The following is a 19,832-nucleotide window of genomic DNA, read 5'->3' as shown; positions in this document are numbered from 1 at the left end:
TTTTTTTTTTTTTTTTTTTTTTTTTTTTTTTTTGAAACTCTACGTCTTTTCCCCAGACGAACGAACTTTTGTCTTTTGTTTTTTTGGTTTCCATCAACTGACCTTGACCACCTAGCTTCCAACACCTGGTGCGGTGCCCAGTCCCGCTGTGAGGGCACTTCCACAGGAAAGAGCACCGGAGGCCGCGTTTCCGTCAGCTACGGTAGCGGATCCTTCTCCGGCAGCGAGTACACCGACGTAGTTGAGTTTGGTGGCCTCACGGTGCGCTCCCAATCGATTGGCGCCGCCAGTTCCGCTCAGGGATTCCAAGGTGTCGATGGTATTTTGGGACTGGGACCCGTTGAGCTCACCGAGTCGACTGTTTCCAACGTCAACTCTGTCCCGTAAGTTTTTCCTGGATCCCCCTCCTCTTTTCCATCAAAAAATCTAACTCTTCTCCAGAACATTCATGGACAACCTCTACAAACAAGGCAGCATCTCCACCGAAGTCCTCGGCGTATACTTCGCCCCCGTCTCCGGCAGCGCCACCAGCGCCAGCAACGGCGAACTCACCCTCGGCGGCGTCGACAGCTCCAAATACAGCGGCTCCCTCACCTACCTCTCCAAAGCCCGCTCCGGCTCCTCTTCCCCCTACTGGGGCCTCACCTTCTCCTCCTTCACCCTCGGCAACACAAACCTCGGCGGCAGCAACTCCGCCGGAATCGTCGACACGGGAACCACACTCATCTACATCCCGACATCCGCCTACAACAAATTTTTGTCTTCTGCAGCCTCGGGGGGTACAACAGATTATTCTTCGGGTCTCGCAGCATTTAATTCTCGCCCCTCGGCCGATTTTAGTTTTACTGTTGCGGGAAGCAAATTTACGTTGTCGCCTGAGCAGTATTTGGTGCCGCAGGCGCAGTATGCGAATTTTGGACTTGAGCAGGGGAAGTATTATGCGTGGATTAATGATGGAGGTGCGAGTGGTGTGAATACGATTATTGGGCAGAAGTTTTTGGAGAATTATTATTCGGTTTATGATACTACGAGGGGCAGGATTGGGTTTGCGAAGCGTCGTTAGGGAGGTGTCGTTAAGAAGCGTCGTTAGAGAGGGTGGCTTTTTGGTGGAAGGGGGGAAGAAGATGAGGAAGAGGAAGAGAAAGAGGTAGGCGTGTTGAGTGAGTGTTGAGTGATGTGTTTTTGTTGTCTTTTTTTTTCAAACTCTGAAAAAAAGAAAAAGGGGGGAGGGAAGTAGCATACATACACTACTCCATCATCCCAGTCCAGTCATTAAGATAGAAAAGATAGAGATAGAAGGTAGAAAAAGATAGAACATAGAGAATAGAGGTTACCTTGAAGAGAGGATTAGAAAAATCTTACTACAAGGATTGGATTTGCTTCTTATTTTGGAGAATCGTGAGGTTGAGGTTGAGTTTTCTTTTTTTTTGGTTTCGCAATAGTGTGGTAGGAGGGAATGAAGTATTGACTGACTCTTCAATGGCACTTCTTATTTGATTGACCCTTACACGATGCGTCCTGTATGCAATTTGTTTTGTTGCCTAATTCAAAAGCATGAAAAAAATTTCTTCAGCAGACGCGCTGAAATTCATATCTGTATACCATGAGCTGCCGAAGAGCTCTTGCAGTATTCAATGATGCAATTTACACATGAACCAACCCGAAAAGGATATCGGACTGTGATCAGCACAGATGCTCAATCATTCGGCCCTTTCATCCGAACCACCACATCTCCTTTGGAGTCAATCCATTGCAGTCCAAGTTTCCTGACGCTGCCTTCACTCGCAGTGTATAGCAAGACATAAATATGACTGACGGTCTCTCCCCAGCAGTATACTCGCACGAACCGAAATTGTCCTCGCGCATCGGCGGCGTTCGATGGCCGTGCAAGGCTATTGCTCGGCACAAGATATTGGTCGGACCCTCGCGTGCACCACACGCCCCATCCTGCACTGCCGTTGCCAATCCAACACTCCAAGTGATGCCAAAAAGTAAGCTTCTTAGTCGGACGCCACGATACGCAGTCAATCAACCAGTGGCCTCTCTCATGGGTAGAAATGGGCCGCGATGCCATGGTGGGGCTGAATTTGGAAGCAAGGGAGTCGTGCAGGTCCCGCAATTCTTTGGTAATGTAGGTTTTGAATGTTTTCGCAGAAGTAGTTGGCCGGGGGGCATGAATTTCTGTGGCAAGTTCGAGGAGTTCAGACGGAGCTTCTTCCACTTCAGCAGATGGATCAACATGGCGCGGTCGTGGGGCTTTGTGATCGTTGTCAAGGTATGCATTCGCTCGTGTTGAATCGTGCGGCACCTGTTCCTGAACATGTACCGGACTCGCACCGACATCTGACTGGTCAGCATCACCGCTCCCAGCATCGGCTGGGTTTGGCTCCGAAGCGCGTACTTCAGCAAAAGGTTCCTCAACTGTGACATCGCGCTGTTCAGACTGAAGCAGATCAGACGGAGGATCAAACGTGTCATCGAGACTGTGCGAGACTGGGCCGGGGTCGCTATTCGATCTGCCATTGCGCACTCGATCCTGGAGGCTATTGCCCTGACTGTCCGAGACCAAATCGCTCACGGAGTAAGAAGTGGGCAGCTCTGAAGTCGTTTCGTCGCTGAAAGTGGTGCCTTCAGCGGAATTCTCATCTCCACTATGATGGCCGAGGGCGATCGTCGATGCCTGCCCTGAAGGATCCGGACGAGGTAGAGGCTGCTCTTGGATCGGTCGGAACAGGTTCGCGGGCTCAAAATCGTGGCGCTCAGGGGATTCTCGCCGCACGCGCTTGCTTGCTCGACCAGAAAGTGGCGTTCTAATATATGAAGACTGGCTGACCGGCGCACTTTCTGCACGTCGCCGAGGCGGGGTGGTGCTTGTAGAAACACTCGCCGGCTTTCTTGCGAGCGGAGACCTCTGTGTGCAGCCCTTGCCACTACTCCTGGCCTGTTGTTGACTCGAAGACCCACGATTTTCCACGCTGCTTACAACCGAATGAACATCCTTGGAGGTGCCTGTATGCGCCGCTACGACGGGAGAAGACGCAAACAACTGACTTTCCAGCGCAGTACAAGCCAGCTGAGTATCATCGATATACTCCAACGAATCCGGCGCCCGTAGCCGTTTCGTAGAACTCCTCTCCAACTCTGCCTGCTCAAAGTTTTGATTAACTTGACTACTCGCCTGGACTTGGTCTTCTATACTCGTCATGTCCTCGAGCGCCTTAGTCGCTTCACCAGCTCCAGGCTCAACTGTCAACAAGCGCCTATCCTCTCGAGCCTCCCATATCCTAACTCTCCCACGATGACCCTCCAAAGCGCTCGCATAAGCTTCTGCCTGCGCAATATATCCATCATCCTGTCTCTTCGAGCTCGGTGCGCCGGCGTGCACCAGCAGCTTGGTGCCACATCTTTCCATGCCTCTGGCGTCCAAGTCCCATTTCCATGACAGGCGTTGTCGACGAGGTCGGAGTGGAGGCGCTGCGACAAGCTAGTTGCAGAGTGGGCAGGACGTGTGGTGTGTCAGCACAGTTGAGTGTTGAATGAACAGGTTGGTGGAGGTGTAAGTGTAGTGAGATCGTTCAAAGGAAGTAATAGTTACACCCGTAGAACACGTGCAACCGGGACAAAGCGAGTGTTGTCTTTCGTCATCCTTGTTCTCTACGCCGATTTCTCGGCTCGGATAAACAGCAAATTCTATTCTGTACTATTAGTTCAAATTTTCAATTTCACATAAAAAAAAATTAAAAGAATCTCCACTAAATAATTAGATTCACTCAAATGATTATCATATCATAGCCTTGCTCTATATTATTATATGGGGTATCAGTAATAAACTTTCCAAAGCAAAAACTGCCAGCTATAGAAAAACCAAAAAAAAAAGAGAAAGAGTGCAGCCATGGAAAAAAAAATCTCCTCTCTCTCTCTCTCTTAAAACTTCTTGCCCTCGGTGAAACCACCCATTTGGCCCACCATGTAGTCTTTCCCCTTGGCGAAAGCGACTACGAAGCCCGGTACCGACCAGCCATTGAAAGCCGCCACACCAGTTTTGGGTCCAATGGGAACAAATTGCGTTTCTTTTTTCTGAAAGCGATACGTCTTCTCGGCGACGACACTGCCGGTCTTGGCTTCGGCAAGCAAATCGTGATCGAGGTTGGCGCACAAGACTGGGAGAGAAGTGTACCTGTTTTTTTTAATGAGTCAGTGGTTTTTTTTTTTTTTCCCCCTCATGCAAACGGACCCAAGAATGGAGGGGAGAGGGGGGAAAGGAAAGAATATTAAACTCACATGTTCAAAACACCGCCTGTATCCACGCCAGAGACATCACCAGCAGCGTATACACGTGCTCCCGCCTTGTCGACGCGCAGGGTGCTCGAGTTCGTGTTCACGTATCCATTGCTGTTCTTGAGATCTGCGGGCAACCACTCCGTGTTGGGTTGCACACCATATGCAGGAATGTAGACATCCACAGTGCGAGATTTGCCATCACTGAGGACGATTTCCGTTTTGCCATTGCCGACATCATTCGAAGCGGTGACTTTGGTGTTGTACACAACATCCACGCCGACCTTCTTGAGCAAAGATTCGGCTTTTTTGGCGCGTGTGTCGTTGAAGACAGGAAGCAGTTTCGCTGCAGAGGTGATTAATGTCACTTTGGCTTTGCTGCCCAAAAATGCTCCGATTTCTCCAGCAGTCTCCACGCCGACGGGTCCTCCGCCCGCCACGACAATGTCCTTGGCAGTTTTCAGTTTCACATTCATCTCCCGCAGTGCTTGCTCCGAGACTTCGTGCGAACCCACGAAACCCGTCAGAGGAGTGGGCGTGCGAACTCCCGTAGCGATGATGAGAGCCCAGTACGCGAGAGATTCCGTGCTGCCATTTGGTGTCGCGAGCGAAACGGTGCGGGCTTGAGTGTCGAGGCCAGATGCAGTGGCCTGGTGGAAGACGATGGAATCTTGCAGACTTCCGTACTGCTTGAATCCATCTTTGATCGGCACGAAACTCTTCTCGATGGTGAGCTCGTCGACCGAGCAGATTTGTCGGGGAGCGGCAATGTGCCACCAGAAATGAGTCGAAGGGTCCACGAGGTGTAGGACATATTTGCCCGTGCCAGACTTTTGCAGTTGAGGGAGCAGATGCTTGCAAATGTGGTGAGCCGTCCCCAGTCCTGCCCATGCCACGCCCAGGACGACAATGTTGCGTGTCTCGGACATGATGCGTTACGATGATAGTTCGATGAGTGGTAGAGGAGTCTGTTGCTCGAGGAATGATATGTCGAGAGGTCGACGGTGTGGAGTGATGAGACTCAGCAGTGCTACCAGGAGAAGCAGTGTGCCGGGTAGCACATGATGTATATATATACCTATATATCATATAAAGCACAGTAATACACGGACTTCCTGCAGGAGAGCCGATGAGAAACAGGATTGATCAGCATTCTTCGGGTCGGGCCGACTGGATACGTTTGTGAAGTTGTAATAGGCTTATTAGGCTCCTTTGGCTCGGTTCGTAAGCACTAGAGTAGTCTAGCCATGTGCTGACAGTATCAGAATTCTCGGTGATCTCGGCCATCTCGACTTTTTTCTTCTCTAGAATCTAAGCTGACTTGATGCTGAGCCACAGTCGAATCACATGATGAGAAAGATGCGCAACCACAGTTCCGCTCATAGGAGGTACAGGTAAAGGTACCTAGTAGTGCTCATGATGATCCATTTGCAGGTCTAGTAGTCTATCCGATGTCAGTGGCGACGATCCTCGACCACGCGTTCCGCTCGTCGTATCAATTCCTCATATACCGTCCATGTCAATGCTGAACTGATCGCCTTTCTCCCTATCCTCAGGCTCAGCCCATAGAACATACTCTTCACACCCTCCTCCGCCAACATCATTCGGGCAGCCTGCACCATATTTCTGTACTTTTGAGGCGCAATTTGGAGGCGAGTCTTGATCGCATCAAAGGGATTGGTCAGGGTCGTGGCAGCCGTGGCCGCAACGACGCCACTCATGAAATTGATGGTGGCATTGCTTCTCATGCTTCGCACTCCCGGCTGGCCATCCGGTCCCGGGACCAATTGGGACAGACCTGCGAGCTGCGCTTTCGATTGTTCGTAGAGCAGCACATAGAGTCCGGCATAGGGCGCGTCACGAACCGCAGTGGCACCAAATCCTGCAAAGAAACCGCGGGCGCCTTCCGTCTTGATGATATCTCGCGCTGCGCCCGCCATGGACGTGTACGAGTAATGAGTGCTCTCGTATCGGACCTTCAAGACGGTGACGGGGTTCATGATGAAGCCTGCTGCGACTCTGGCCGCAGCCCCCGTCGCGAGATTGCCCACATTGCTGATTTTGGGCAAAACTGATGAGCTTCTGCTGCTGCCTTCTCCGACGCTGCCACGAGGAAGTCCAGGTACCGGTATCGAGGGCATTCGAGACACATATTCTCTCATATGATTCAGCATGCCAAAGTATAATGCACTCCCAAATCCAGTCCGGATCACCGATGGAGTCGTGCCTCGCCAGAGCGAGCGAATGGGGTCAGGGCCATCGAGTACATTGCGCAGAGCGTGGCGGAGGGAGCCCGCTTGAGACTGCTGCACTCTGGTCTTGAGAAGATCAGCGGGCTGGAGTATAGCAGCGCTTGCACATCCCGATCCGAGGCCGGCGACGAAATGGAAGCCTATGTGCGTGCCGTCAGCAGAGATGGATCATGTATGATTGGGCAGTGAGTGGCCTGAGGAAGGATAATGATGTACCTAAACTGGTCTTCGATTGCTGCTTTCCATCAGACATAGCGGACCATCCGCGTCGCTACCACTGGAAAAGTCCAAATTCCATCCCTCGAGTATGTGTACAATGTATAGGGGCGTCGTGTGTGTGTGCTGGAACGCGTCGTGCGATGTGGAGCAAAAGTGTGTGACGTCTATAGACTCTGAATGCAACGCACGGTGGCGGGTGCCGACAGGCTTAAATTCCCGCCAGTACTCACTTCCTTTTACCTCGTTCTACCAGCAAAAAACGGATTGGAGAACAATTTCAACCAAAAGGGCATGGGCATCAAGGGAGAAGTAGTACAATACAGTATGTGATAAGGCTAACATGTCAACTATCGCTATATACCTATATATCCTGCCCTCCAGTTACGTATTTTACCCCCCTCAAAAACGGACTATATGGTCAAAACACATCGAAGAAATAGCAGAATTCCAATCTGGTCGGTGGCGGGTATCATATCGCACGGGGGTATCTTGCGCGGGCAAATGCATAGATCCAATCCAAGAGAAAGACCACTTCCCAATTTTTGTTCCTTTCTTACACGCATCAATACAACATTTAGACAAAGGAAAATCACCTTCCTACTACACATCTTCATCGAACAGCCACGGGGGCAAGCTCGTGCACGGAGTCGCAGTCGTCGCACTGCTGGGTGCCATGCTCTCCTGGCTGACCATGCTCTTCAACTCTCTGACAGCTTCCATGACTGTCATTGTTCTGCGATGTCCACCCGGGCGTGGTCACGCATGCCGAGGCTCCGAGATCTCACTCATCGGCGTCGGCTCGCCCATTTCGTCCTGCAGTGTGCGAAATCCCGGCGGCGCTTGGCTCTCGGGAATATCGTCCAGGCTATCGTCCTCCTCGAAACCCTCCGCTACATCCTCGATTGCGATAGGAGCGCTGTCGTCTGCATCCTGATCGTAGCTCTGCTCACGGAAGAGAGGATTGTGCAGATCGTCTTGTGATGTACCTGGGCCGTGGCGAAGATTCAAAGATCGTTGGCTCAGCGCGGGTGACCTATGACTGCGCGATCGCTCGGTGCCAGCGCTCTGGTGTGAGCCTCGCGAACTGGGTCGGTTCGAGTGAGAGCTATGCCTGCTGATCAAGCGTGGAGGTGAGAGCTTCTCGGTAGCTTCTGGTGCGGGAGAGTTGCGCAGGTTGCTCGCAGGAGGAGTCATCAGTCCAGACTGATAACCTGTCGGAAGTGCTGGTCGAGACGGAGCAGCGCCCTTGGAGGGAGTGAGTCGGCCGTTCGCGTCGTAGCGTGGTGCGTTCTTCAACGCCGAGCTTTCCATGTTCGCTCGCCACTTGCTGAACGCACTGGTCAGCTGCTGCTGGGCAACCTTGGGGGTGGCGAGACTACTCAATAGAGCTGATGCCTGACCAGCAACACTTTGTGCGCGTGAGCTGGGTGGTGCGAAGCGGTCTTTCTCTTCTTGCTCCATCTGCAGGTTTGCACGAAGCCGGATCGCAATGTCGCGCACGCGAGCGCGATCAAAGTTGGGTTTCTGAATGGTAGTGATTAACTCGTTGAGCTCTTCGTTGCGCACGGCGAGCAGTTCTCGGAGGAACGCGATTTCGTCCTCCTTTTGCTTCCTAGTTAGTCCGCCATCCTCAGCATCTGCCTCCAGACGCTCGATCTGTGTTTCGCGCTCTTGCAATTGCTCCTGGAGAACAAGAATAGACTCGCGCAGAGCCTGCGGCGAGATCTTCTCCGGCTGGCCCACGGGAGCGGGCGACAACAGTGCCGGAGGTGACACCACTCGGGAAGCTCGTGCATTCTTCGCAGCGTGCTGGGCTGCGGTTTTGGCAATCTCAAGCCTCTCCTCCAGGTGCCCGCATCTTTCTTGGTAATGTTGCAGCTTCTCATGCATGAGCCCCAGTCGCTCGTTCAGTACCATCTCCATGCGGTCCTTGTCTTCCAGTGCATGTCGCAGAGCACGCGAGTGCTGAGATGTGAGCTCCTGAATACCAGACTCATACTTGTGTCGTGCCTCGTCAAGAGCGACACTGTTGGAGTGATTCACCTTACGCAGCGCCTCGCGCTTATCCGTTTCTGCCTGCTCCATCAGATGTGCCTGTCGGTCTTTCATGGTATCGAGCTCCATCCTCGCATTGTCAAGTTCGGCACGAGTCCTGCTGAGAGCAGTCTCGAGATCAGCTCGGATCAGGTTGACTTGATTGTTGGCAGCCTCCAGCTCTGTCTCGAATGACATTCGAGTGCGATGGACCTCAGCACGACCGGATTCCTGGGTATCGTAGAGCTGGCGTTCGTACTGTGCAGTCAGACCTTGCTGCTCCGTGAGTTGCGCTTGCAGTTTGTGCATCATCTCCTGCAATTCTTGGTTGGATGACCTCGCATGGTCCACGGCATTGCGCGCCTCGGCGTTCTCGATCGCAGATGCACGAACAATGCGCACCTCATCCACGAGCTGTGCACGTTCGCGTGAAGCCAAGAGCTGTTGGTTCTCCAAAGCCTCAATCTTTGCACGATACTCGTCTTCCCTTGATTTCCATACCGCCTTCTCGCTCGCAAGCTGACCAGCTGCAGTGGACATGTCTCCATGAAGCTTCTCCAAGCGCTGCCTCATACTTCCAGTCGATGCTTCATATTCTTCGGCTTGTCGACTGAGCATGTTCACTGTCGTCTGCAGTTCCTCGCGGGCGCGTTTGCCCTCCTCAGCGTCATGTCGCCACTTATGACTGGAGATGCGGTACTCCTCAAGCGTTGCTTGAAGCGCCTCTTTCTCGGCCTCTGAGTCCGCACAACTCTCTTCCGCTTTACGACGGCCTTCTTCGGCAACTTCGAGACGCTCTATCCATGACTCACGCTCTTTCTCCATTGCATGAATCTTCTGTTCGTCGTCTCTGGCCGTGTTGCGCAGCAATTGCAATTCCTCCTCCACAAGTCGTAGTTGCCGCCGTGCTTCCACTTCGCGCTCTTCCACTTGGCGCCTTTGGTTGGCTTCTTCAAGTGCCTTTGCTAACGTCTCGTTCAATCGACCCTCGAGTTCGGATAACTCTCGCTTGTGGACATCCTGATCCACCGGCACAACGGCTGGGCTTTGCCGGACCAACGTGTCCTCGACGACCGCGCGGATGTCGTCCAGCTCCAGATTGGAAGACGCGGCCCGTGCTAATGACACTTTCATGTCAGCAAGAACCGTATGAAGATCATCAATATCCATAGATTGCTGTTGAGCACGTCTCGGACTTTGTTCACGAAGGGCTTCAAGCACGGCGAGCTTGATTTGATCAACACGCTTGTCGCGGCCACGCGAGATGGGTCGGTTCTTGAGCGCATCGGACAGGTCATCTTCGTCGTCCGCGTCGCTGTCCACATTCGAAGCCGTGCGCTTCAACTGCAAATCGGATGACTTGTGCCTCCTTACAACTGTGCTCTGTATGCTGCGGAGGCTGTCCTCCAACGGTTGTAGGCGGCTCTCGATGGCACGACCTATGAGCTTGTCGATATGACCATCGAAGAAAGTGGAACGCTGGTCGAACTTCTCCGCATCCGGAGGAGACAGCATATCCGACCAGTCGCTTGTAGGAACCTCTTCTGCCTTGTTCAGCTGTCGCACACGTGGATAGCCGTTCTGGCTGTGGTCGCTGAGATCTACGATGTGATCCAGCGTCGGCGTCGCACTTGTATCTCGCGGACGCGGATCAAGGCCCAGCGCATCTGTGTGACCCCAGTTTGCCAGGTATGTGACACCCTTCATGGGGTGGGATCCAGGACTCGGTAGTCGGACAGGCGTTGGGTCCCTCTCTGATTCCGTTGCGTTCAGATGGCGCATGACAGCATCGATTTCATCAAATGAGGGACCTGCAATTTCCATGCCCTCTGGCGAGATGCGAGTTTCTCCGCCTGGTGCCTTCGATGCCCGTGCGTTCATATCTATTGATAGATCGGCTGGTGCGATTGGTGACACTGATGCTGAATCATCTTCGCGGATTTCCCCCTCCTCGAGCTCACTGATTGACTCATATGGCTCGTGTTTCGAGCCATTGGATTCTGTGACAGCTGTAGGAGCCGCAAACGTCGGGGGCTCAAACGGCTCGGCCAGTGCTGACAGGGATGCTGATAGTTTATGTCCATGCTTATACTCCGCCACTGCATCCGCTGCGGTGGGATCCTCAAGAATGTTCTCGGTATCTGCCTTGACAGACTCTGCCGTGAGTTCAGATCGTTCAGTGACGGCGTCCTCTGCATCTGCTTCGGCTTGAGCTTCTTCCAGTGTAGACAAGGGTCTCTCTGGTGCATTGGACCTCAGCACTCGCTCGACCGGAACAGGCAAGCTGTGCAAGTCTGCTGGTAAAGCAAATTGGGGCACATCGTCACCGTCACCACGCATCTTGCGACCTCTTTTCGCGTTTCCTTGCTGCACTCGACCTTCATCATCCATCAGCTCTTCTTCTTCCGAGGACGTTCTCGGCGTGGGAGGTCGCACGATTGCGATCGCTTTGGACCTGCGTGCGGGCTTCACAATGTCTGGGATGTTGACCTTTCCGAAGATTTTGGGAAGCTCATCAATGATCGTGGAGCTCGTCGCGGCCGGTGCTTTCGACGCGTCCGCTGTGAAGGCTGGGCCCGCAGCGGAGAAGCTGAAGTCAGAGGTGGTGGGCTTGAATGTTGGTGCAGTAGCGTTGAAGGAGCCTGATGATTGCTGTCTGTTGTGTCCGAACATCTGTGCCGCAGGCAGTGGTTGCACTGGTGGCGCAACGGATGGTGCGCCGAAGGCGGGCATTGGCTGCGCGTTGAATGAAAATGGTTGCGATGGCTTGAACTCCGCGCCCGGATTGAATGTGAAGGCTGGAGCAGCAACATTAAAGCGCGTGGGCGCGCTTTTCCCAGGCTGACTGACGAGTGGGTCCTTCTCCTCTGCCTTGGACACAGGTGGCTCGTTCTCTTTGCCAATTCGTGCAGCCACAAGAGGAAATTGGGACTCGGAATGTGAGTTTTCTGATTCCTCAATGACCTCGACAAAGTCACGACTTGCTTTCTTCTGTCGTTGCTCCGCCTCGAGAAGCTCACGCTCCAGTCCTTCGCTAATGTTGTGACGATGACCCTTAGGTGTAGGCACCACTATTTCCGTCTCAGCTTGAACCCTTTTTTGTGGGGGGACATAGGCATGTGGTGGGGGCTCAACAGCATCATCGTCGTCTTCTTCCTCGTCTTCAGCAAGTTCTGGGAGGGCCGGAGTGGGCCGCAGACTAGATCCATGTGAAGTGTACGCCACAAACGGATTGGGCGCCGATGATGCGGCCATGGACTGCGAATACGCGTGTTGTCTGCGTCTCTGATCTTCGACCAATCCTCTGCTGTAATCTTGCGGAGATTGTGGGAATTGCGGGAGGATCTGCTGGCTCAAGGGAGAACCTGGTCCACGAAGGCCGCCAAGGTCCTGTCGTAATGCGGCGATCTGAGCTGGCGATCCGCCACGAGGGATACCGGCCTGTTGCAAGGCAAATTGCTGCTGCTGTTGCGGCGTAAAGCCCTGGAACCCTGGTATGCCGGGAGACTGAGCTTGCAGACCTGGTATTCCAGGCGACAGCGTCCGAGGAAACTGCGATTGCGGCTGCTGCATCCCAGGGAAGCCCATTGACGATCCCGTAAACGTCGAATGCCGGTGCATGTGCCCGAACGGCCCGTTCATGGGAGAGATGGGTGAAGCGACGGACATGGTGTGGGTATGGCCACGCATCATCGGAGGCCGGCCGAGGCTGCCAGCAGAACCGGTTGGTATGGGCGGAGAGAATGGCAGTGGCGGGTACTGCTGTCCAGCAGAAGACTGGCGGGAGAGGTCCTGCGCCTGTGCAGGTCCCGGGGCCGGTGGCAGAGGCGCAGGCTCATCGAAGCCGAGCGAGACGCCGAGTGCTGCAAGTTTCTGCTCCGTGAGATAGTCCATGTATGCTTTCCACTTGGCGAGATCGGGCAACATGACCTTGATATCGTCCTTGGAGCGCGGAGTGCGCGCTTCTCGCTCGTCGGGATAGATGTCCTTGACCTGCGCCGGTCCGTGATGGCTGGACTGCTCCTCCGCGAGGTCGTAGCCCGTGATGTCGTAGCCCTCGTCCTCGAACTTCTGCAGGCGCCAAGCAATGTCCTCGTTGCGCATCGGCTCCGCGAGGCCGGCCGCCTGATAGTTGAGGCGTGGAATAGCAATGACAATATTCCGGCCGCGCCAGCTCACGCGCTTCTTCAGTGGCGGTGGTGCCAGCTTCGGAGCAGATGATGTTGGCGGCGGCGGCGGAGGACCGGGTAGCAGCGAGGCGGGAACTCCAGCCAACTCCGCCGCTCTGATCGTGGGCACCGCCGCGCTGTCGTCGTTGTCGCCATTGATCTTGGCGAGGATCGCTTCTTGTTTGGCCAGCGCCTCTGCCCTCGCTGCCAGCTCTCGCGCCTCCTGCTCCGCCGTCTCCTTCACGACAGCTTGCTCCTCTTCCGGCGGTAGAGCGTCTGCCCAGCGCGACGACGCCATGCTCTTGGGCACAAAGTCAGCATCGACTTCGTCCTTCGTGGCGCTGTCCTGCGGCGCCCGCTCCACCTCCGCTAGCTCTTTCAGCTTCAGCTTCTCTTCCTCCTCTGGCGTCGCCGCCCACCGCGACGTGAGCAATTCGTTGGGCAACTGCTGCTCCGTCTGCTCCTCGTCTCGCTCTTCCTCGCCGCCCTTATCCCGCCGGTTCTCCGCGCTCGGCTCGGGCGTCGCCGCCCATCTCGATGCGAACAAGCTCGACATGCTGTCGTCGGCGCGGTGGCCTCGGATGGTGTCCCAGAAGCTCTGCTGGTCCAACGTGCGGTTCTCCTCACGAGGTTTGTGGCCAGGTCGTTTCACGTTGCCGCCTGCAGACGCTCGTCGCGAACCTTCGGCGTCAGACGCGTCACTCCACCAATGTGCACGCTCAGACTTTTCGATGCGCTGTGGCAAGTCCACCCACCGCTGCGTCCTCGATCGAGGAGTCTGGTCTTGGTAGGAGGTAGGGAAGGATATTCCCAGTGGGGAGGTAGTTGGGCCAGCGGGCAGACCAAAATCTTCCAAACGAGAGGGAATCAAATGCTCTAATCCAAAGCTGGTGGGAGACGAGCGCAGCTCGCTGGTGTCGTCAACAGACTCCAGCTGCGAGAAGGCGGTATGTGCGGATCTCGATCCGGGAGAGGATGAGAAGTTGTATACCAACGGAGAGCCCCAGGGAGCGGTGTGGTAGTCGGACTGATTATCTCTGCTCCGTAGACTCGCTGGTGTTCGCGGCGGAGGTAGACGGGATACGTCGGGACTGAATGAATGCTTGGTGGGCGGAGACAGCAGCGTGTTCTCTCGCTCTCGTCCTTCTCGTACGGCGGGCTGGCGAGCTAGGGGAGCATTGTTACCAACGACAGGCGGCGACGTTGGTACGGACGCAATGTTCGACGTGGTGGCTGTGGCTGTGGTGCCTGCATGGTCACATATCCGTCAGTTATCACGGTCCAACATGATTGTCTCAGCGTCTGCCCGAACATGACCTATCCACTCATGATTACACCGAATGCTCGCTCGCTCGCTCCTCACCTTCCACGTTGTCGTCAACAGGTGAGCGATAGACGTCTCGTCCCAATCGCTCCGATGATTATGGTGATGCCTTCCACACTACTTCTGCCTCGACTGACGCGTCCAGGACACACACGATGAGAGATCCTGACGCGCTCCGTGGGCCAGAATGGTGAGCTAGGGGACGTTCGTTCATCGGCCGGCTAACACAAACGAGATGCAAAGGAGTGACAAGAGAGGATCAAGAGCGAGTATACAAGCAAGTAAAAATTAGTAGTAGACTGAGCATGGTATGTAGGTATGTATGTATGCAGGCAGGAGAAAAGCAGCACAGCGTGTAGGTGGTGGTGGTGGACACCCCAACGGTGGATGGAAGATCAACAAAAGTGTCCTCCAGGTCAGTTCACCTTTCGACCTCCGAGATCAAGGGGATGACCGGCTCCCTTCTGCCTTTCTTCCGAGGATCTTGAGCCAACGGCAGCACGACACGTGAACTGGGCACACTAAGTCACTAACCACCTCATCGTTCATGGCTCCATGCAACTCCCGCGTATACAATACAACAATACCTACAATTGAACATGGCTTGGCTGACCGTAGCATTTTTATTTTATATCCAATCGAGGCACTGCAGCCCCAGCTCGTTTTCATCTTTTAATCAATACCTGAGGTACTATGTACTTAATGTATTTCCCCAGTTATACCGCTGAAAGCACCCTCGTAATGCTTCTGTCACGGGCAAATTGCATCACGTGGCAATCTCGTCAGCCACAGGCTGGGAAAAGCTAATTGCAGACGGTCCAGGTAGAGGTAGCATGCAATAGTACCACTCTCTCCCTGTAGCTCCTACTGATGCTCTCTCTCTCTATCTTTCTTCCTCTCTCTCTCTTCTATACCACCACAAGTATTCAAGACGCGAATTCGAGCAATTCAGAAACAGTTTCCCAAAAGTACATACTAACGAGTTAGCAAACCTGTAGGTACCTAAGGGCCTGTTTAATAAGGTATCGCCGACCTGCTACGTAACCTGCCGCAGGTAACTTGGCACGTATTGAACGTGTTTGACGGTTATATATTTATAGTCTTAATCTATTGAACGCTTTGGCAGCTTTATCTATCTACTATATATTCTTAAACCTATTAACCTGCGGCGGTAGGTTAACAACCTACTACCGCAGGTTCTTAACCTGTAGCATATTGCCGGCTTGCCTATTTAGGTATCCTAGAGCATATATCCGCAGGTTTCTATAAATACTACTATCTAGCTACATTGCTCGGTACCTTCTATAGGTTCTCTATATATCCGTATTGCCTAGTATACCTCCGCAAGCGTACCTACTATTAAAAGTTATTAAATATTGCTTATAATAGACTCCGACGACGAAGAAGCCGTAGTCCTTATCGCCGCCGCCGCCGCCGCCGTCGTATACTATAACGAAAAGCTCTCTCGGGCACTCTAGAAAGAGAGTAATTATAGTACCTAGTAGATAGTATATTTTCTAGAGAGGGGGCAAGAGCTATATAATATGTTCCGTATAAACAGACGGACGTTTGATCTATTACTAGAACGATTAATAGACTATAGATTAGAGGCAGAGCGTACCCTTATAGCCGTAGAGAAACTATTACATTTTCTGTATATTATTAGACAAGGCAGTAGATATCGTACTATACGAGCTCTATTCCGGAGACCTCTAGGAACTATTAGCGACAGTTTTTATACTATAATAACAGTACTCCTTTCAATATATCTAGAGGTTATAAGAGAGCTAGAATATAATGTCGACTCTGTTCCCGAGCGTATTGCAACGAACCCGAAATTCTACCTATACTTTAAGGATTGTATAGGTACACTCGATAGCAGTTATATTAAAGTATATATAGTTAGAGAGACGAAGCTATACCGAAACCGTAAGGGGGATCTCTCTTAGAACGTCTTAGCCGTCGTAGATTTCAATATACTCTTTACCTACGTCCTTATAGGTTAGGAGGGCTCTGTAGCTAATATTATAGTACTTAGGTATACTAGGGATATAGAGGGCTTTAGTACGAACATTCTAAAGAACAAGTACTACGTTGCGGATACTAGGTATATCTCGTCCGATATAACTATATTACTATTCGCAGGTAGTATAAGGTATTATCTTAAGGAATAGATACAGCTAGTAGTAGCTACTAAGCGTAGTAGTATCCCTTAGGCAGATCTACGCCTAACGGACGAGAAAGAGCTGTTTAACCTCCGCTATTTATCGCTTCGTAATATAGTAGAGCGAGTGTTCGGGGTACTGAAAATACGATTCTATATACTTAAGAAACGACTAAAGTACTCGATATAGACGCAAATACAGCTGGTATATACCCTAGTAGCACTATACAACTTTATCGGAAGGGCTAACGCTAATAATAACCTCTTTAAGGACGAGCTCCGCCGGATAGAGAGGGATATATTAATACCTTAGCGCGACGATATGTTCAACTAGCGTAGATTAGGCTAATCAACCGCGAATTACGCAAAGCAAGAGCGTAAGATAGATAAGCTCTGTAATAGGATTGTATTAGAGATATAGCAAGACTACAAGGACTATCTTGTTACTATTAGCTATAAAGTTCGAGAGTAGAATAAGATCCCCTAAAAGCTTCCGAGAGATAATTAATTAATATATTATTATATATATACTAGACTAACACAACAACCCTACGGTCGAATGCCTTACAAATGAAAGTGATGTATAATCGTATATAGTTCTTGGTCTATATATTTTAGTAAGCTTGTATCTATAAAGACAGTAGTATTAGTAGTATTTATAGAACAGGCCTATTGTAGAAGGCGTAGGATTTCCGGTACTACGGCGGAGCGACGCTCTTCTTCTTTATCTATATCTTCCTTATTAGAGTTAGTAAGTCTGATCTTATAAGGCCTTGTAGTATCCAGATCGACGTTTAGAACCCTATCGCGTAGAATTACTATAACAAAGTGTCGTCTGCCTGTAGCCTCCGCCTTTGTAATACGTACTAGCTATCTCTAACGCTATATATATAGAAGATCAATACGAGCTATATTACGGTTAAAGGTATTATTAGTATTATTGTCGCTCTAGACTATAGCTATAAACCGAAGGCGATATTCGAAAGTACCCTCGACGTACGTAGCGACGTACTATAGTTACTCGTTAAACGTACGTAGGCAGGCCTATTAATAAACTCGAGAGCTATAGAATTCCTATATTAACGCCCTTGCCTACGTTAGTACTCGCTCGGGTTCTATCTTCGCATTAGTAAGAAGCTTAAATGCCGTATATATCTTCTTACTAAGCACTATAGCGCTAGAGACAGGTTTAGCCTCTTTCTTAAATAGGATAGGTATAGCTACGGCACGTCGGGTTCGTATACTAGATAGGCCCGGGGTATTAGGATTATCTGCCTCCTCTTGTTCGTCGATAGGCTTAATTTGCTTATATTCTAGAGCAACGGAGACAGCTCGTACCCGCTCGACCGGATACGCCCGCTCGACCGGGTACTTATACTTAGTAGTACGCTTGCGCTTCGTAGACTGTTTAGCCTTTACTATACCTATTACTACTATTGCTCTACCTATAGTATACTCTCTAGTTATAGTCTTCGTCCCCTATATATTCCGATACTACTTAATTCTAGGCAGAGGATTATTACGTAACCAACGAGCTTCCTTATAACTGTCTATACTAAGGTATTTAGTCTATATAGCATTCGCTATAGAGACAACACCAACCTTCTAATCTATACTAAAGCCGCTTACCTTAAGGAGGCGCTCGATAGCAGTTGTCTTACGTTAGTACTAATCGAATTTGGTCTTAACTTAAGAGAAAACTAGGGCCAATTCCTACTTAGGGTATATCTGCCTTATACCCTTTATAACTGCTACTACAATAGCAGCCTTCTTATTACCCCTCAACCCTCTAGCTCTATAGCGATTTATATATATAAAGTCTAAGTACAGCTTTAAACCAATAAGCTCGAGGCGACGCTCTTTGTCCTATAGAAACTTAGACCGCTGTACCCTCTTCTAACTACTATCTATCTATGTCTCTGCTATATCCTTAGTACTGCTATCTCTACCCTCTTTACTATCCCTACTATCCTCGTCGTCTAGGGCATAATCGACTAGGTCTTAGGAGGAGAGGTCGTCGAGTATAGTACCGTTATATAGTTAAGGAGGCTAGCTCTTACCAAAACTGCCTACACTGTCTCCTAGAGGCGGCGAGGGCGGAGTAGGTAATAGCGACTAGTCCCGCGGACTAGTATAATCGTCCTAAGCAAGAGTATATAGTTAGGACTAGGAAGATACTCTAGTAGGAATAGTAGGACGCTTTGGTAGAGGTAGAGAGATGTCCTCTATAGTTATTGCCTTAGCCGCTCGCAGTACTACCGCATTATAGTCCGCCTTCTCGTTAAAGAGCTAGTTTTGTAACTTACTAGTATTGCGCTTTGTACAAGGTATATAGGGCATAATATACGGTATATAGTAAGTTCTAATAGTAGAGGGCTGCAAATAGCGTAATCGAAGCGTTAGATACTATCTTGAAGTATACGTAGTAGTCGTATTATATAGACGCAGCGTACGGACACTACGTACGGTACGGACACTACGTACGGACGCTACGTACAGGTACCTACAACGATTGATAGAAAAGGATAGTATAGGTATATAGTATACGAGATACAGTATACGGATATTTATATACGGGTATACCTATAGCAGTTAGCAAGTTACACTACTACCTTATAAACTAACTATTAAACAACATACCCTACGAACGATACGGCAGGTTCTCTAGCACTATCGGAAACCTGCGAGAGTTAAGAGAGTACGATATACGCCGTTTAGCGCGAATTTCGCAGGTCGTAGAACATATCGACTAACCTGTCGCAGGTTGGTCGATACCTTATTAAACAGGCCCTAAGGTAGTAACGTATTCTAAGGACCTAATATGTATGTATTATCTACTGTCTCTAGTAGCCGTTTCATTTCATTTTACGCAAAATCTTAATATAGAGTACCGTAGACTATTAGCTTGCGAAGAGAGAGAGAGAGAGTATCCTTCTCTATATTATATACCCTAAAGTATCTCGTCCCCTACGAGTCTATAGACTACTGTAGCATCTTAACTACTGCCTCTAGCGACTCTACAACACACTGTCCAATTGGGCTATCTCTGATATATACCTCTAACCCGCGTACATAATCGCTAGTAGATACTAGATAGTATATAGAATTCTTTTCGTACCCTTAAACGGTTACTCCTACTAACAGAACGCGATATCCTAGGCTACAATACCGTAGAGCATAACCCTAGGTAGAGAGAGAGAGAGACAGATATATAGAAGAGACAGATATACAGATACTGTCTCTCTCTCTCTAGAGGTCGTATCCGCTAGAATTGCGCCGTATTCGAGAGTACGATACCGTAGAGTAATACAGTATAGAAGGAGATCAAGAGGAATTTGTGTTAAGGTAGATTTCTACGTTACTTGGAGCTCAAAATACCGGATTAAGCTAAA

The 19,832-nt window shown here is 50.8% G+C and overlaps 5 protein-coding genes across 5 annotated transcripts in view; 1 reads left to right on the top strand and 4 right to left on the bottom strand.

Annotated features, from left to right (window-relative positions):
* Positions 1–1,063, top strand: part of SEPMUDRAFT_32459 (cathepsin E) — a gene marked incomplete at both ends in the record, with an annotated part of 1,985 nt that extends 922 nt beyond the window's left edge. The window contains 2 exons of the mRNA XM_016908495.1: positions 116–383; positions 442–1,063. Of these exons, the coding sequence (XP_016765819.1) occupies positions 116–383; positions 442–1,063 (890 nt within the window). The remainder of the gene's footprint in view (positions 1–115; positions 384–441) is intronic.
* Positions 1,064–1,539: 476 nt separating this feature from the next.
* SEPMUDRAFT_130396 (uncharacterized protein) lies at positions 1,540–3,645 on the bottom strand (the record flags this gene model as incomplete). Its single annotated transcript, XM_016902355.1, has 2 exons — positions 1,540–3,484; positions 3,616–3,645. 2 exons carry the CDS (start codon positions 3,643–3,645, stop codon positions 1,697–1,699), a joined length of 1,818 nt encoding a protein of 605 aa, XP_016765818.1. The 3' UTR covers positions 1,540–1,696.
* A 102-nt stretch (positions 3,646–3,747) lies between these two features.
* On the bottom strand, positions 3,748–5,299 carry SEPMUDRAFT_146670 (FAD/NAD(P)-binding domain-containing protein). The gene is made up of 2 exons (XM_016903786.1): positions 4,282–5,299; positions 3,748–4,177 (listed from the first exon to the last, which is right to left on the bottom strand). Exons 1-2 carry the CDS (start codon positions 5,205–5,207, stop codon positions 3,925–3,927), a joined length of 1,179 nt encoding a protein of 392 aa, XP_016765817.1. The 5' UTR covers positions 5,208–5,299; the 3' UTR covers positions 3,748–3,924.
* Positions 5,300–5,732: 433 nt separating this feature from the next.
* SEPMUDRAFT_32503 (solute carrier family 25 member 38) lies at positions 5,733–6,783 on the bottom strand (the record flags this gene model as incomplete). Its single annotated transcript, XM_016908500.1, has 2 exons — positions 5,733–6,670; positions 6,753–6,783. 2 exons carry the CDS (start codon positions 6,781–6,783, stop codon positions 5,733–5,735), a joined length of 969 nt encoding a protein of 322 aa, XP_016765816.1.
* Positions 6,784–7,075: 292 nt separating this feature from the next.
* Positions 7,076–14,620, bottom strand: SEPMUDRAFT_123043 (uncharacterized protein). The gene is made up of 2 exons (XM_016901821.1): positions 14,316–14,620; positions 7,076–14,200 (listed from the first exon to the last, which is right to left on the bottom strand). The coding sequence occupies exon 2, from the start codon at positions 13,506–13,508 to the stop codon at positions 7,506–7,508; it is 6,003 nt and encodes a 2,000-aa protein (XP_016765815.1). The 5' UTR covers positions 13,509–14,200; positions 14,316–14,620; the 3' UTR covers positions 7,076–7,505.
* Between the last annotated feature and the right edge of the window lie 5,212 nt (positions 14,621–19,832).

The sequence above is a fragment of the Sphaerulina musiva genome (assembly GCF_000320565.1).
Source record: "Sphaerulina musiva SO2202 unplaced genomic scaffold SEPMUscaffold_1, whole genome shotgun sequence".
Classification (NCBI taxonomy): Eukaryota; Fungi; Ascomycota; class Dothideomycetes; order Mycosphaerellales; family Mycosphaerellaceae; genus Sphaerulina; species Sphaerulina musiva.
Note: the sequence above shows the minus strand (reverse complement) of the source record. Positions and strands in the feature narration are given on the sequence as shown.